At 38.1% G+C, this 14,761-nt stretch overlaps 1 protein-coding gene across 3 annotated transcripts in view; it reads left to right on the top strand.

Annotated features, from left to right (window-relative positions):
• The window catches only part of STMND1 (stathmin domain containing 1), a 31,093-nt gene extending 16,485 nt beyond the window's left edge, over positions 1 to 14,608 (top strand). For 2 of the 3 annotated variants that reach the window (XM_088130873.1, XM_088130871.1), the window contains 3 exons: positions 7,681 to 7,751; positions 10,706 to 10,935; positions 12,862 to 14,608. In XM_088130873.1, the coding sequence (XP_087986999.1) occupies positions 7,681 to 7,751; positions 10,706 to 10,935; positions 12,862 to 12,932 (372 nt within the window). In that variant the 3' untranslated portion in view covers positions 12,933 to 14,608. Of the gene's footprint in view, positions 1 to 7,680; positions 7,752 to 10,705; positions 10,936 to 12,861 lie in introns of those variants that run through there. The other variant, XM_025173146.2, reaches the window with a different exon arrangement.
• Positions 14,609 to 14,761: the final 153 nt, after the last annotated feature.

Below are 14,761 nucleotides of genomic sequence, written 5' to 3'. Positions count from 1 at the left end.
ACCATATTTTTTTGATACATACTGGTGTAACATTCATTGTCAGTGAAACTATTGAAATTATTGAACTGGTATATATAAACCTCAAGCGTTACCCAGCAAATAATTACTTAAAGGACAAAAAACCTAGCAATTATTTTTATTTTAGGTGAGAATTATTTCTAAAGTACTTTGCAGATTCCAGGAATTATGGGGGGAGGGAGAAATTGGAGATTCCTTACATACAGTGTAGTACATCGGCTTGTCTTGATGCCAATCTCCCCCATCTAGATATATGAGGATCCAGTCCTCAAATTCCCAGCTAGCCTGAATATTCCAACATAACCTGAAAAGTTTCACATTGGGAAGGCTGGGTTAAGGAAAGAGGAACAGACATTGTTGTATCTCACAATCTGCACCTAACCAGTGATAAGCAAAAGCTTCACCTACGCTATATTCGTGAATAAAGTAATATAGTCTGCCGCCATTTTATCTATTTTGGGTTTATGCTATGATTGATTGATTTAGAACCATTCTTGTCTATTTTTAACATGATGGCCCTAAAACAGGGGTTTTTAAAGTGGGACATGACTAGGGGTGACTAGGGGTGGGTTGTAAGCAACTGGGAGAAGGTCAGAATTTTTTTTTTTTAAGTGATCAAGGTTGTACAGGCAGACCGGGAGCATTGTCAAACTGTGCACTGGGCTTTGCTCCCTGCTTTGGCTGTACAGGTCCATGGGTAGTTATGGCACTCCCATGATATACAGATTCAATGTATATAATTAAAAATACATAACCTGTTTCTTGCCAGATCTATTCCCAATGAAATAATTCGTTTCTGCATGGAAGGGCACACACAATCATTTATTATTTTATTAACCCTAGCCTAAAGATTATTCTAATTTTCTAGAGAATGTTAATTAAGGGATAGTATATAAACATTGCCAATAAAGATCTTAAAAAATCCAGAACCATTCTCTGAATTTCCCCTGTAAAAGAGCTGTTTAGCTTCATGAAATGAAAAATGCAATTTACTAAAGAACCAGTCTAGGACAAAAAAAAGTCACTTATGTACTCATCTAGAAATTCTTTTCTTTAGAAAGGACACAGTGGGACATCTTTGCAACTGACATGATAAAAAAGAAGAGAAGGCCAGAGGAAATAATTTGTTTGCATTGTATGTCTTATGAAACATGTTTAAGAAAGTGCAATTTGAATCTTTGTTGTATTAAGCCATGTTGTTACTTTAAAGCTGCTGGTAATGTGGATCAGGTTGTACAAAGTAGATTGAAACACATACCCTTGCACACCAGTATCTAACTCCGAAAAAGGGAAACAGGAAACTTTGACACAGCATTTTCCATCTGCCATAACAATCTACCCTCCACCAGACAACAGCAGAATTGTATAATGCCTCTGATAGAGAAAGGGGCAGCAGATGAAGCTTTCCCATGCTAGAAGAAGCACAACATGATTCATTCCTTGCCATATTGCTGCTTGAGCCTGGGTCCAAAGTTGCAGTAGGGCAAGAAGAGAAAATGAAAAAAACTGGGTCACAATGTTGCATCCAACATCAGGACATAAGTCCAGAATTGCATTATGACATCACAATGCATGTTTCATTTTTTCGCATCATCAGTTTGTATCAGACATTTATGTATCCACCTATTTGATCCTGGGAAGTTGAGCTCAACCTGTTCTGTTGGGATTCCATTCCTTCAGAAAGAATCATGTTGGTAGTCCAGGAGTACTCATAAGTACAAACTGGTAACCAGAGTTCTAAGTGGCAGCTACAGTACAAAGTTCCCTTCCGCAACTGGAGAGGGGGCTGTTATGTGAATTCTTTTGGACAAACCCTATTGTCTCTGCCTGACATTACAAAAAATGTTCTGTGTTGGGCTTCCTTTGAAGGTTTCTCAGAGGCCAACATTCTTTAACAATGTCTTCAGTTCAGTGCAAAGAGTTGAAGGTGACTTTTACAGTATAACCCTCATATCTGAAGAGCTGCTTCTCATGCACAAACCTGTTCATGAACCAAGAAGTTACCCCCAGAGATTGGTCTTGAAATGCCTCCATATTCTGATATTAGGAAAGGCTGTATGGCAACCAAAGACAGGATTTAATTATAGCTTCCCAATTTTTGGAACATTTTTAACATGGCTCCTCAGTGAATTCTTATTCCTATATCAGGTTTTCCATTAAGCGAACACCCAATCTATTTTTACCCAACCTCTTAAAATATTGTGATCTATTTAGCTTCTGTGCTATTTTTATTGCTTGATATATGATTTTATTTTATTTTATTTTTTGGTTGATTTTTCACGTGATTCTCTTTACAACCCTTTAACTTTAGGAATATCCAACTTCTAAAAACATGTCCCAAATATATAAATATGAATATATTCAGTTGTTAGAAACCTAGTCCTAGCCTGTTTCATAATTGCATGGGTCTAAAGTAGATGCACTATGAACAAAATGGCTGGGGAACCCGTGATAGAGTTCCATCATTATTTCATATGCTATTTTAGAAGACCTACCAACTTTCTGGAAAGAGGTTATGAGGTCACAGGGGTCGTACAAACATTGCCCCACCCTGAGCAGAGTATTTCACGAGCAGAGTCTGTTTATGAGATCTCTGGATTCAGTCCTGCTACTACTTGGCATTGATGATGTTTTTGTCTTGAGAGCTCAAAGTACATTACATACACTATCACACACACACAACAATCTTGATAACAGTTCTATGTACCAAGAGGAGCAATCTTGAAACATTATTCTGAACATACATACTGGTGGGAAGTGGACTGCACCTATTTCTATCCCCATTCCCCATCCATATGCTATGGAATATTTGAAAGCCCCCCACTCATTCAAACTATAGGCAGGCAGACTCCATTTACGCAAGAAGGGATCTTACTTATTCAGTCTGCTGATGGAATCCATGACTATAATTTAATGAGTCATCCAGTTTACAGGTGAACTGAGGTTTGAAGCCTCCTCTGTAAACAACAGCACTACCATTGCCCCTGTCTTCCCATTGCCCATTGCCCATCATTCTAGCATTCTATTTGAGCTGGAATTCCTATTATTTTTTCCCAGTGTCAAATCTTAATTTCCCCCTTGCTTTCTGATCTCAAATGTGTCTTTCAATAATACTGGGAATTGCTGCAAGCAGAATAATAAATCATAACTTCAATGATCAGAAAAATCCAAATAGTACACTTGAGAGCCAAAGAGAATCCAGTTCCTCCCCCAAGTTTAGCGTTCACAAAGATCCCATCTATTAGTAAACACCATCTTGTATAGAGTTACCTTTGTTAAGCTTATTCCTGTTCATTTATTCAGGGGAGTTATCTGATTTCGATATTCAGTTTCACAAATGAAACTGTAGAATAAAAGAATGCAAGGCAACAAGACAAGAGGTATGTCTCGCACTCCTAGACAAGTGCACAGAAAGGTAGCCAAACATTGCAGTCCATTTCTTATCTGGAAATAATTCCCATTAACTTTCATAGACAAGAGCGGGCTGTATGTTTGAAAACCAAAATTCAGGGCATAAACATAAAGCATCCATATATAGGCTATTAGGGATGTTATGCATAAAGATAGGTAAAAACTTTATTACAGCCAGAAGCCAACAAAAGACACAAACAAATACAAAAAACAGTGTTTACACAGGTGGAACTTGATCTTTAAGAAGCATCTTCTGTTGCATTCTTGAAACTAAGTAGTAAAAGTTGGTGGCATTGCAGCTGACCTGGAAGCTTTTGTTGGCTAGCAGGAAAGCTACATGATAATGATCTGACTGCCCTAGGATTGTTGGTAGGAAAGAGAAAATTAAATTTTGACCTAAATCCAAATAAAAATTTCAGCGTAGCAGCACATGTGTGATAGTTTCAATTTCCTCCATACCCCAAGAGAAGAGGCAGCAAGTGAGAGGAATGTTACATCCCACATATGTGTCTGAGATAACCTCCCAATCAAATTTGCCTTCACATAGATCGGTGTTGTCCAAACTTGGCCACTTTAAGATGAGTGGACTTCAACTCCCAGAATTCCCCAGCCAGCATGGCTGGCTGGGGAATTCTGGGAGTTGAAGTCCACTCATCTTAAAGTGGCCAAGTTTGGACAACACTGACGTAGATCATCAGTTTTAAAATTCCCCCCTTATTAACAGGTGCCCATGAGCAACAGCCCTTGCATTTGCTACCTTGACAGCGTATCCTCTGGGGTGACTTTCAAGTTGGGCACTGTCTTTATTTTTGTCATGTAAAATGCCAAGCAGAACATCTGTGCATTATCATGTTACGCTTGCTATCTCCATCGTAGCTGTGCCAGATAGAGAGGATCTGTTTTCCTGAAGCCTAACGGGACCTTTCTTAGAATAAAACCAGAGTCTTGGATGATATTAGCGTCTCCTTATAAAGCATGCCATGTATTTTCTGAAGCACTTCACTCTTAGCATGCCCAAGACTCAGGAAGGTCACCAAAAAGGGAGGCAGGCACATTCCACAATCAGCAAAGTATGATAAGCAGTGTGATAAGGGGTGTGTCTAAACTACAACAGCTACACACTTCTTGAAAATGTCGTGACATGGAGCAGACGGCTCACTACAACTGGTACAATTCCCAAGGGCTTGCCAATTTCTCAGGGATAACAAATCCTAAAAGGTTATGCTTTCTACAAACAGCAAAACCTGTAATTATTTACATACATTAACAACATTCAAGCTACTGAAATATTTTGCTAATGTGATTTTGGAAGAGCTGACAAGTGGCGAAATCTGAGGAAATGTAAGGAGTAAGTGGTGAAATGAACAGAATTATATATTGCATATGGTTCTAAACACAGCTTGCAATATTATGTAATTTTGCATCATGCATAGGAGATCATCGTGGCTTCTACTAAACACCTACCCATGGCACCCCTCAGTTGACCAGAATTTGCTTTTGAGCAAAGAAAAGACTGAACAATCAACTTAAAAATTAAACCAAAGAAATTAAATTATTTCTCACCAAATAAATTATTTTTAATATAAATAAAAAGTGTTCTATGATCATATTTACTGATTCTGCTATTCTTTTAGGGCAAATAATTATAATATGGTACTTGTCCCCAAGGAAAAAGACTGAGCAAACTCAGGGAGGCAGTGAAGGACAGGAAGGCCTGGCGCGATATGGTTCATGGGGTCACGAAGAGTCGGACATGACTTAACGACTGAACAACAACAACCCCAAGGAAAACAGAGCTTTTTCACAAATACAGTACTTTTCCTTAAAATGGGAGGTTGTTATAGCTTCCCTGAGAAAATAATGATACAGGCAGACAATTTTCTCTCTACCTGTATGTTGAGCATACAAATGATACCTTTTTGTATGCCCATATTTATTCAAGAGAAAGTCACATTAAATGTAGTTGCATGTTGCTCCAAACAATTGTTCCTTTTATCTCCATTTGTTAAATAGGACATGGGGGATGGGTCTAACAATAGGCTAAAGCAAAAGCCAACCAGGTTATGACTTAGAGGAGAGCTCCTCAGACTATGTGTTGGGACCCACCCCAGGAGGTCCAGCAACTTGGGGGGTTGGGGGCAGTATCACAACTTTTGGGAAATCTTGATCAGGCTTCCTCAAGCAAAGCAGAAGCACTGTCAAAAGTCACTCTGAGCCAGATATGTAAATTTAAAAGTAATGATTAAAAGTATGGGGAACATGTATTTCTTGCTCAGACCTAAGTCTAAATTTATTCCTAGGATGTCCATACAAATGTACTTATTATTTTAGGGGTTCCTAAAGTTTAAGAACCCCTTGCTTAGCGTGTTAAGAGAACCCATCCAAAGTAAATATGCGTAGCTAATGCACTAGTTACTAATGTTAATAGTTCAACTTCAAAAGCTAAAGAAGCTTTCATATTGCCACAGACTAAATGTATTACACATACTTGGTCACATTATTATGGAATTCAGGATTTTCTAATATTAATATTAAGGGTCCCAACCTCTTAAGCAAGAGGGCACATGTAGTATTTTGAGAGTGTGTTGTGGGTGTTATAGCTGCCACTGAGGATGGAGCTTGGCCATTTACATAATGGTAATCTTAGGAAAGTCATGAAACCAAAAGATTGCATGGGGCATAGAATCGGAAGAGCTCTGGAGAAAGATGTCAGTGACTAAGCACCACCCTAGGGATTCTGGTTTTAACAGGAAGTCAGACATATCCTACGTAAGGTTCAGTTGCATACTAAAGTTTAGGCATTCCTGGTCAATTTGTGTTTCCATGAATCTCTATGTAAAAAGAATCTGACACCACTTCTACGTGGTACAAAGTTAAAGCCAAAATTTTTCTGCAAATTTGAATGCAGTGCAGTTACTTTCAGATTAGCTCTGTTTTTCAGCAAGTTGGCTGCAGTAGATTTGACCCATTTGAGGAGTTGTAACAGAGATTTTTCTTGGTCTTCCAGACCCTGCTTTGACTTCAGTAGCTCCATGTTAACTTCCATTTATGTATTTTTTAAAAAATGTTTTTCACAGTTGAAATTGCTAGCTGGAAGAATGTAGTGTTTTTTATAGCATTACTCTACTTTGTAACAGTGAATTATCTTCGTTTTCAGGGGTGACAATATGCATTCACCAACTATAGACCTAATGAGTCAATCACCTATTGGGCCTTATTAACAACTTTACAATTAAAAAAAACTAACAGTCAGCAGAATGGGTGTCCAAATGTCTGCACCTACCATATTCATTGTTTTCTTATTTTGAATCTATAAACACTTGTACACAAATGGTAAATTATGCACTGAAATTTGCAGGAAGATGTGGTGTTTAACTTTACCATGCAGAGGTTGTGTCAGCTTCTTTTTACATACAGATTAATTGAGACATACAATTTGATTAGGGTGCCTATGCTTTTGCATGTAATTGTTTACTGAGAACTTACTTAGATATACAGTATGTATTTTATTGATGGTTTGTTTAGAATGCAGCAATTATCAGTTTTAAGCCTTCATGGAACCACATGAAATTTAAAATTCATGAGTTAAAAATGTGTCTACAAGCCAAATGGAGTACAGGCTATTTAATAGATTTGTTTTTATGCCCACATCTAAATGGATGCATGACCTCTGTTTCAGATATCAAATGAAATCTCAATTTAGGCTGCAATTTTATACACATGTATCTGAGAGTAGCTCCACTGGAACTCAGTGGAATTTATTTCTGAGTAGACATGTATAGTATTGCATGATTAGGTCATAATGCCCTATTCCAAATGTCCTTCTGTGTCATTATATGCTGCAGTAAACCATTGGTAGGAATAAATAGAGTGCAATATAATCAGAGGGCCTTTGTTGTCTTCACTAGCCTCCTGAATGATTACATAGCATTGCTTGCTCTTTGATATGACAGGCACCTGGTGCGTATAAATAAATAAAAAGGTTAACAATGGACTTAATGTTAATACCATTGAATTTGGTAGCAATTGGTAAGCTGGTAAACTGTCTGCTCGTAGCTACTCTGACAGAAGGTTATATTGAAGTGTATCAGTTAAAACCATTCATTGTAAGTGATAGCTTCTGGGTGAGGCCATATTAACATGTTCTGCAAAGTCACATTAGACAGTTTGATTCTGTATGAGGTAAACTCATACATATGAGCATTTGGAGCAAAGTCTGATATCATAATCATAATGGCTTATGTTGTTCAGGTGATCTTCAATATCATGTGCATGGCTCTCCAGGAGGACATAATTAAGTTTAACATTTCTTTCTGCAGAAGGTAACCATTTATCTTACTTCTTTTTTTCTATAGTAATTTTATTAAAGATTACAATTTACAACAATACAAACTAACACAAACTAAAAAAAAGAAAAGAAAAAGAAAAAATAGAAGGCGCAGAAAAGAAAAAAAGAGGAAAAATAGACAAGAAAGAAAAAATAAGAATAAAGAAAAAGAAAAGAAATATATAAAGGAGTTCCCCTTTATCACAAGTATAAACAATTTTAGTAACTTATCAACTTCTCTTAAAATACAACAAATGACCTCTTCTTCCCATATCCCATCTCTTACTTATAAACAAATCTATAAAACCTTGTCAATTCAGTCCTGATGTCAGCAAAAATCCATTAAGGATTACCAGAGATAACATATCTATTTCAACCTTGATCAAATAAACCAACTTTATATTCCCTCCTTTTACTTCTAAGAAACTTGATCTTTAGTCCCTTCAAATAATGTCCTAGAACTTGATGAAAAGAAATCAAGTTCTAGGACATTATTTGAAGGGACTAAAGATCAAGATTCTTAGAAGTAAAAGGAGGAAAAAAAAATTTCCTTTGTCCTTTCTCACAAAATGCTTCAAAGCTTTAACAAGGCTCTTTTGTAAATCCAATATAGGAAAATTATCCAGGTCACTCTCTTGGTTTGTTATTTGTATATCCCTTTTAATTATTAAGACATCAGCCGGTTTCTTTTGTGTGTCCAGTGTAACATCTTTTTCCATGTCATTCTTGTAGCTTGCCACTTTTAAATCTACTTTCAAATCAGTTTCAATCATGTCAGGCATTACTTGTTCCTCTTCCATAGCATCTTTTAAACACAATCTATCTATAGAGGCAGACACTCTTAAAATTAACTTCTGGGTCCATTGTTCAAAAATACCCTTCAGTATGTCCCATGTTAAAATATTTTGCTTCATTCTGTATTAGTAAGTCAAGTTTGAGTGTTCTTCTCCTTTAAGTGTAATCTTTAGTTCCTCCTGGGTCCCTCTAGCATCCAATTTTTAAAGTCTTATCTTATAATTTTTTTTAAAGAATTCAAAACAAAAGCATTTTCCCATGGGAAAGATTCTTTATATTAATTCCAAAATTTTATTTCAAATTTAAATGGAACCTTAGTCTGTAACTTTCTAAAATCAAAGTTTTAATCACCTTTTTGCTGTTTATTCCAGAAAAAAAAATTAAGTTCTTAAACTTGTAATTAAAACTTCTTTTGCTAAGGATTGAAGGAAATTCATCTGGTGCTGTAAAACCTGTCGATCCAAAGGTTCCTAATAGCTGAAAGCAGTTAACAAGCAATTTCCAAAAGTCATTAGAAAAGGAAGTATGCACACACAGTGTCCTTTTGAAGGCACCAACCATGGGTTGAGCAAGATAGCGATTCCCTCATCACCCAGAGCTCTAAACCTGCTGGAGACCATTGTCTTGTGGTATCCTCGCAAGGAGCAGCTGTCTGGAGCACTTGTGGGCAATCTCAAATCCTCTCCTTGTCTGAAGAGGAATTACAGAGAGCCAGTCTACTCATGAGCTCTTAATTGCACCGCAGTCATCGGCTCCACTTTTTGTGGGGCCATATTCAGTCTACCATTTCTTCCCTGGAAGTCCTTTTCATTTTACTTCTGACTGTCAGTAACTAATGTTTCTCTCTAACCAACCTATTCCAACTTCCCTATGAGAACCAGTTGTATGTGGTGAATAAAGACGCTGGGCTAGAAACCAGGAGACAGTGAGTTCTAGTTCTATCTTAGGCACAAAGCCATCTGTGTGACTTTGGGCCAGTCACTCTCTCTCAACCCTAAGAAGGAGGCAGCGGGAAAGCACTTCTGAAAATCTTGCTAAGAAAACTACACAGACTAGTCCATGTAGTTACCAGGAGTCAAGACTTACTCACACATGTACCCCCTTCCCCCCAGCCCCCCCAAAAACCTTCCCTAAATCTGTGCCCTCCAGAATCAGAGGTGTCCATAGACCAAAATCTGCAAGATGGAGGAGGGAGTGTCATGATCAAAGCCCACCTGTCATCTTGTAGATTTTCACACGCACACACACTTGCCTCCAGTTGTGCTTGTGTTTGACTCTAGCTAGTAATGTTGGCTGGGACTTAGGGAAATTACATGCAAAAGACAACAGTTTGAGATCTAAACTGTGCATATATGATTGACTTCTGTCAGGTAACAAATGTAGTTATTACCTCATGCTACATTTTTAAACAACAGTTCATTCATCTCTCTTGAGTTATAAAGGTTTACATCTTAGTATGGCATTTTATGAGTCATCTTGCAAACGGTCATATTGTAATAATAAAAAGAGTTGCAGATAAAGCAGGAAATGTTTCAGGAACATTTCTATTTACTGGAAATTTTAAACATGGCTTGGCCTTATAGCAATGCTCGTGATGGTTTCAAAATTGTGAGGCTGAGCATTAGTAAATACATTGTTTTTTCAGTTTCTGTAAAAATATGAAAATAGTACCCATTTATGAAACCTTTCTTTTGAAATATATGACATTCTGAAATGTATGACATGTGTCTGCTTCCTATGGGACTACTGGCCAACACTTCACAAAGAAACAGTAATCCAGAAAAACTGTATTAGTCCTATGGAAATTCTGCTTTTGAAACATTCTGATGAGAGACATGGGATTGGTACGTCACCTAGGTATATTTAGAATAGGATTATTCTAAAGATTATTCAGGATAAATGTGTTTGTGTGTGTCTGTACACAGGGATATCTGCAGGGGGATAAAAAAAAAAAAGTCAAGATGATGGCCACAAACGCACAATTGAAACCCTGATCTTATCTGAAAAGATGTATGTTGATAATAAAAGTAATTTTTGTACTCTAACATATTTCATTTTGATTTTAGATAGCAGCTTTTATTGAATGAATTCAAGTTGAATACTTTGTATAGAAGTATATTTTGTATATTTCTTTTTATATCTTTCAACTTATAGTCCCTCTGAAAAAGGGCACTTTTTGTCATCAGAGAAGTTGCTTGCCTTGCCGAACCTAACTTTTAACTGTCTGGTTTGCACATCTCAGGAAGGCCACCTAAGAGTCCCTTCGTCATCCAAGATTCATGGGACATGGGTGAGCCAGCAGCCTTCTTGGTGGTGGCCCCCATATTATGGAATGTGTTATCCTAGCTGGGAAGTTCAGATGGCACTCTCCCTTATTGTATTCAGTAAGATGGTACAAATTTTCTTTTTTTAATGATCTTTTGTCTCCAACTGATTGGTGCACAGGCATTCCTCTAGATATGTATATTTCTGTTGCATTTCGAATGGATGATTATGTTATTTTTTTTGTTTCTTTGTTGTACACCACCCAGAGTGGTTAACAAATATAATAAATGCATAGCTGTGTTATCTATAAATTGAAATATTCAATAAATTGAAATTATGTTATGGCAACATAATAATGACATATACAGCTATACAATTCAAAGCTCATAAAAACTAGCTTTCTGACACTGAAATCTCTAATTTTTAATATTAAATTAACTTGGGATACAATAATAATGTAAATGTAGGGCTATTTCTCTTATATATTTATTTTTATATATAAATTGTATATATATTATATAACTTAATTGTGCTTACCATCTTTTACCTTTGTTTTTATGTTTATATATTTATAAATATATTATAAATTTATATATTTCTATATATAAATTGTATATATATTATATAACTTAATTGTGCTTACCATCTTTTACCTTTGTTTTTATGTTTTATTGATTTTATCGTAATTTCTTTGATTGTTGTGAGCCGCCTAGAATCATTGACAGTCAGGTGGCATACAAGTTTAATAAATTATTCTTAATTATTATTATATATCATATAAACATAAAAGAATTATGCAGACTAACACACTGCCAGTTAAAAGTTCCATTAATGTATATCAGGTTATGATTATTCTTGTTACTCATTTTTAAAAATTTCTCCCCAAGTGAGAACATACCTACAGAGGTACAGTTCCCTGACATGTAGTAAAACAACTGCCTCAGGTGACAAAATTTAAGTGTTGTGAAAGGATAGCAAATCTGCATTATTTAATTTATTAATATTAGATTTCTATTGCCAGGGATTAAGAGAATTGCTGCAGGATTAATTATATCATACAGCTAAATTCAGTGGCTTCCTGTGCTATCTGCAGTGATTTTGGGGGGATGATGAAGAGACAGCAAAATATCTTGGCTGGTCCTCTATAAATATACTTAGGGTGTTTTATTAAATGTTTGATTCATAATGCCTTGAATGTTTGACCCCATAAAGTTAAACTAATTCTGTGTCTGCTTAGACTTAAATACCAATGTATTTATCTAAATTATGTATGAAAATGAGACATCAATTTCTTAAGAGACTCAAACAGTGGTTTGAGAAAAAAGCTAGAATTATTTAATACCATAAGTTGTTCCATTTTCCCCTAGTAAAATGGTATAATTAATAAGTTAACAAAGCTACCTTTTATGGTCTGAATACTTCCAGAGAATCTCTGAGTTAAATATGCAAGTAAAGATAACACTTGCCAGCCCTACAAATTTTCCAGTTAAGCTCACTTTATTCACTTCTGCAACCTTCTCTTTTTACCCCGACCATCATCTCCACTCAAAATAAAAGATATTGATTCCCCCAATTCTCCTTTTCACAATCAAAATATTAGTAACCTTATTTTCGACCCACCAGAAAGACTTTAGTATATGAGGCTTCAGCTGGTATTTGGCTTCTCATTCAGAGAAACACAGAAGTTCTAAGAGAAAAGAAAAATCTTGTAACAAATTTGCAAGAAATATCTAAGTTTAGAAATAAAATGCTGCAAAGGGGGTGGGGGGGAATGTGACAGTCCCTGTTCCTAGCACTAGGACAGAACAAAATTGAATAAAGTCCAATGAGAACTAGGTAACAGAGACTTAAACATCAATCTGCAAGATCTGATAGACTGATGAATCCTTACAAAAGATTTTATGGTTCATTTACCTCACTGTAAAACAGGAATAATATCATAATATAAAAACCAATTTCATCAAATATAGGCAAGAAAAATAAAACAAGACACTTGTTTTATAAGAATGTCCTAAACATAACTGAGAATTGTCAATGACTTTCAGGTTTTATGGTGGTTCATATTTCTTGGAGTTCTGCATCTGTAAATCTTGGCTCCTTTCAGCTGGGACTTTAGAACCTATTTTGGAACAAAAACTACACTGGACTGCTAATGAGCTTGCTTGTTAAAGTGAGTGTGTTCCTATGGATTTTCAGGGATGAGGAAGTTGTTACCCTCCAGAAGTGCTGGATCAGAATTCCCAGCAGCAACCCACACTGTTGCCCAAGCTGAGCTACTGGGTTTTATATTAAAGAAGTGTACAGAAGGCAATACATTCCCAACCATTTATTACGCTTCCTGATTCAACCACGGGTGCTATCAAGCCGAAGGTAGTATTGTGCATTTGTGTGCCTTCTCCTTCCCGGAAGATATTTCCAGAGAAATAATTTTGCCGTTGGCTCTCATTTAAACACAGGCTAGGTAAGAAGTGAAAATGGTGATCAATGAAAAACTGAATGAAATGTATTTACTGGTGGTTAAATAAATAACTGACCTGGGATGCAATTCTGCTATACTGGACAGAACTGCACTTCCCCTCAAGCATCAGGTTCAGCATGAGAGAGACAGGGAATTCCTTGGTGCAGAGTTGCTTTTAGAGATATACGACCTGCAGGCCGAAGCTTGCATGCAGATCCCAAAGCTTTGGGTGTAGTCTACATAGCATATTCGGCTTGCCCCTCTCAGTGTATCTCTTCTTGGAAAACTCCTGTTTACCTACAGGTTGTGCTTCACTACTGGAATGCATCCTACATGGGTTGCACTCGGAAAGCACATCAATCTAAGTGTGTTCAAAGGGCTGGTTGGTCTGGATCATATCACGACTGGAGCACACCATGATCTGCACTGTTTTTCTAGAATGTTGGCTTACAGCTTGGGAGCTATGCTCAATTCTCTGTGCTGCACAGTCCACAGGATGAGTGCAGGCAAGTAAGAGATACAAGCCTCCCTCTTCCTTCTGTCTTTAGCTCATCTAATAACAAGGACTGAAAGTGATGTTTCTTATTGGGAAATGCCACCACATGTTACCTCACTTTCTCACTTGGTGGGTGTGTCTCTTTGATAGGCTTGATAGGAAAGGGTCAGAACTGCCTCCTTAGAAAGTGCAAAGAAGGGAAAGCTGCTGCTGACTCTGCTTGCTCCTCCTTAGTCATTGCATTGGGCAGGACTGAGTTTGCTCACAGTCTTCACCACTCTCCTTCCCTGCGAGAGAGGGTAAGCTAGCAGGAGAACCCAAACAGCCATCATTGTCCACTCACACTCCGTGGAACGCCCGGGGAAAGGTAGCCTCTCCTACTCTGGGCCAGAGCTGGGGAACTCGCGGGCCTTCAGGCCTCATGGACGATACTTCCCGGCAGCGCCGCCCCTGACGGACGAGCCAATGGGAAATTGGGAGCCCAACGCGCCTGGTGGACACAAGATAGGGGAAGGGTGGCCTAGGCACGGCGCTAGACAGCGCAATCCCCGCCTCTCTCTCCGGACTGCCCAAGGCTGAACTTCTTCGACTAGCCACGTGCTCTTCACGCTCTCTTAGCGAAGTATGGGGGAAGCTGGCTGACGGGTCTGTAACAGACGACCAAAGAAGGCTATATTGTGTAGCGTCTGGGAAGGCGGAGAGGCGACGCAGCTCCTGTTTTGCAGCGCTGTCAGCCAAGCAACAGGAGCAACCGAGAGGTTCCCTCTTAGACCGGCGGCCGCTTTTCTCACAGGGCGCCGCTTAGCGCGCAGGTGGAGAGGGTGCCCGAACATCTCCACCCCCCCGCCCCCGCTTTCGTCGTTCTCTCCCCCACGCCACGCGCTTGTCCCTGCAACCGGGTTTTATAGCCCTGCCGGCCCCAGGAAGAGACCAATAACCAGAGGGGACTCCGCCCGGCTACCCGCCCCTCTGCGCGCGGGGAGGGGGGAAG

Source organism: Python bivittatus, unplaced genomic scaffold, assembly GCF_059951505.1.
Source record: "Python bivittatus isolate LINGU-HERP-01145 unplaced genomic scaffold, Pbiv_v1 ctg000840_np1212, whole genome shotgun sequence".
NCBI lineage: Eukaryota > Metazoa > Chordata > Lepidosauria > Squamata > Pythonidae > Python > Python bivittatus.
The sequence above is the reverse complement of the archived record's forward strand: the minus strand, read 5'-3'. Positions and strand labels throughout refer to the sequence as shown.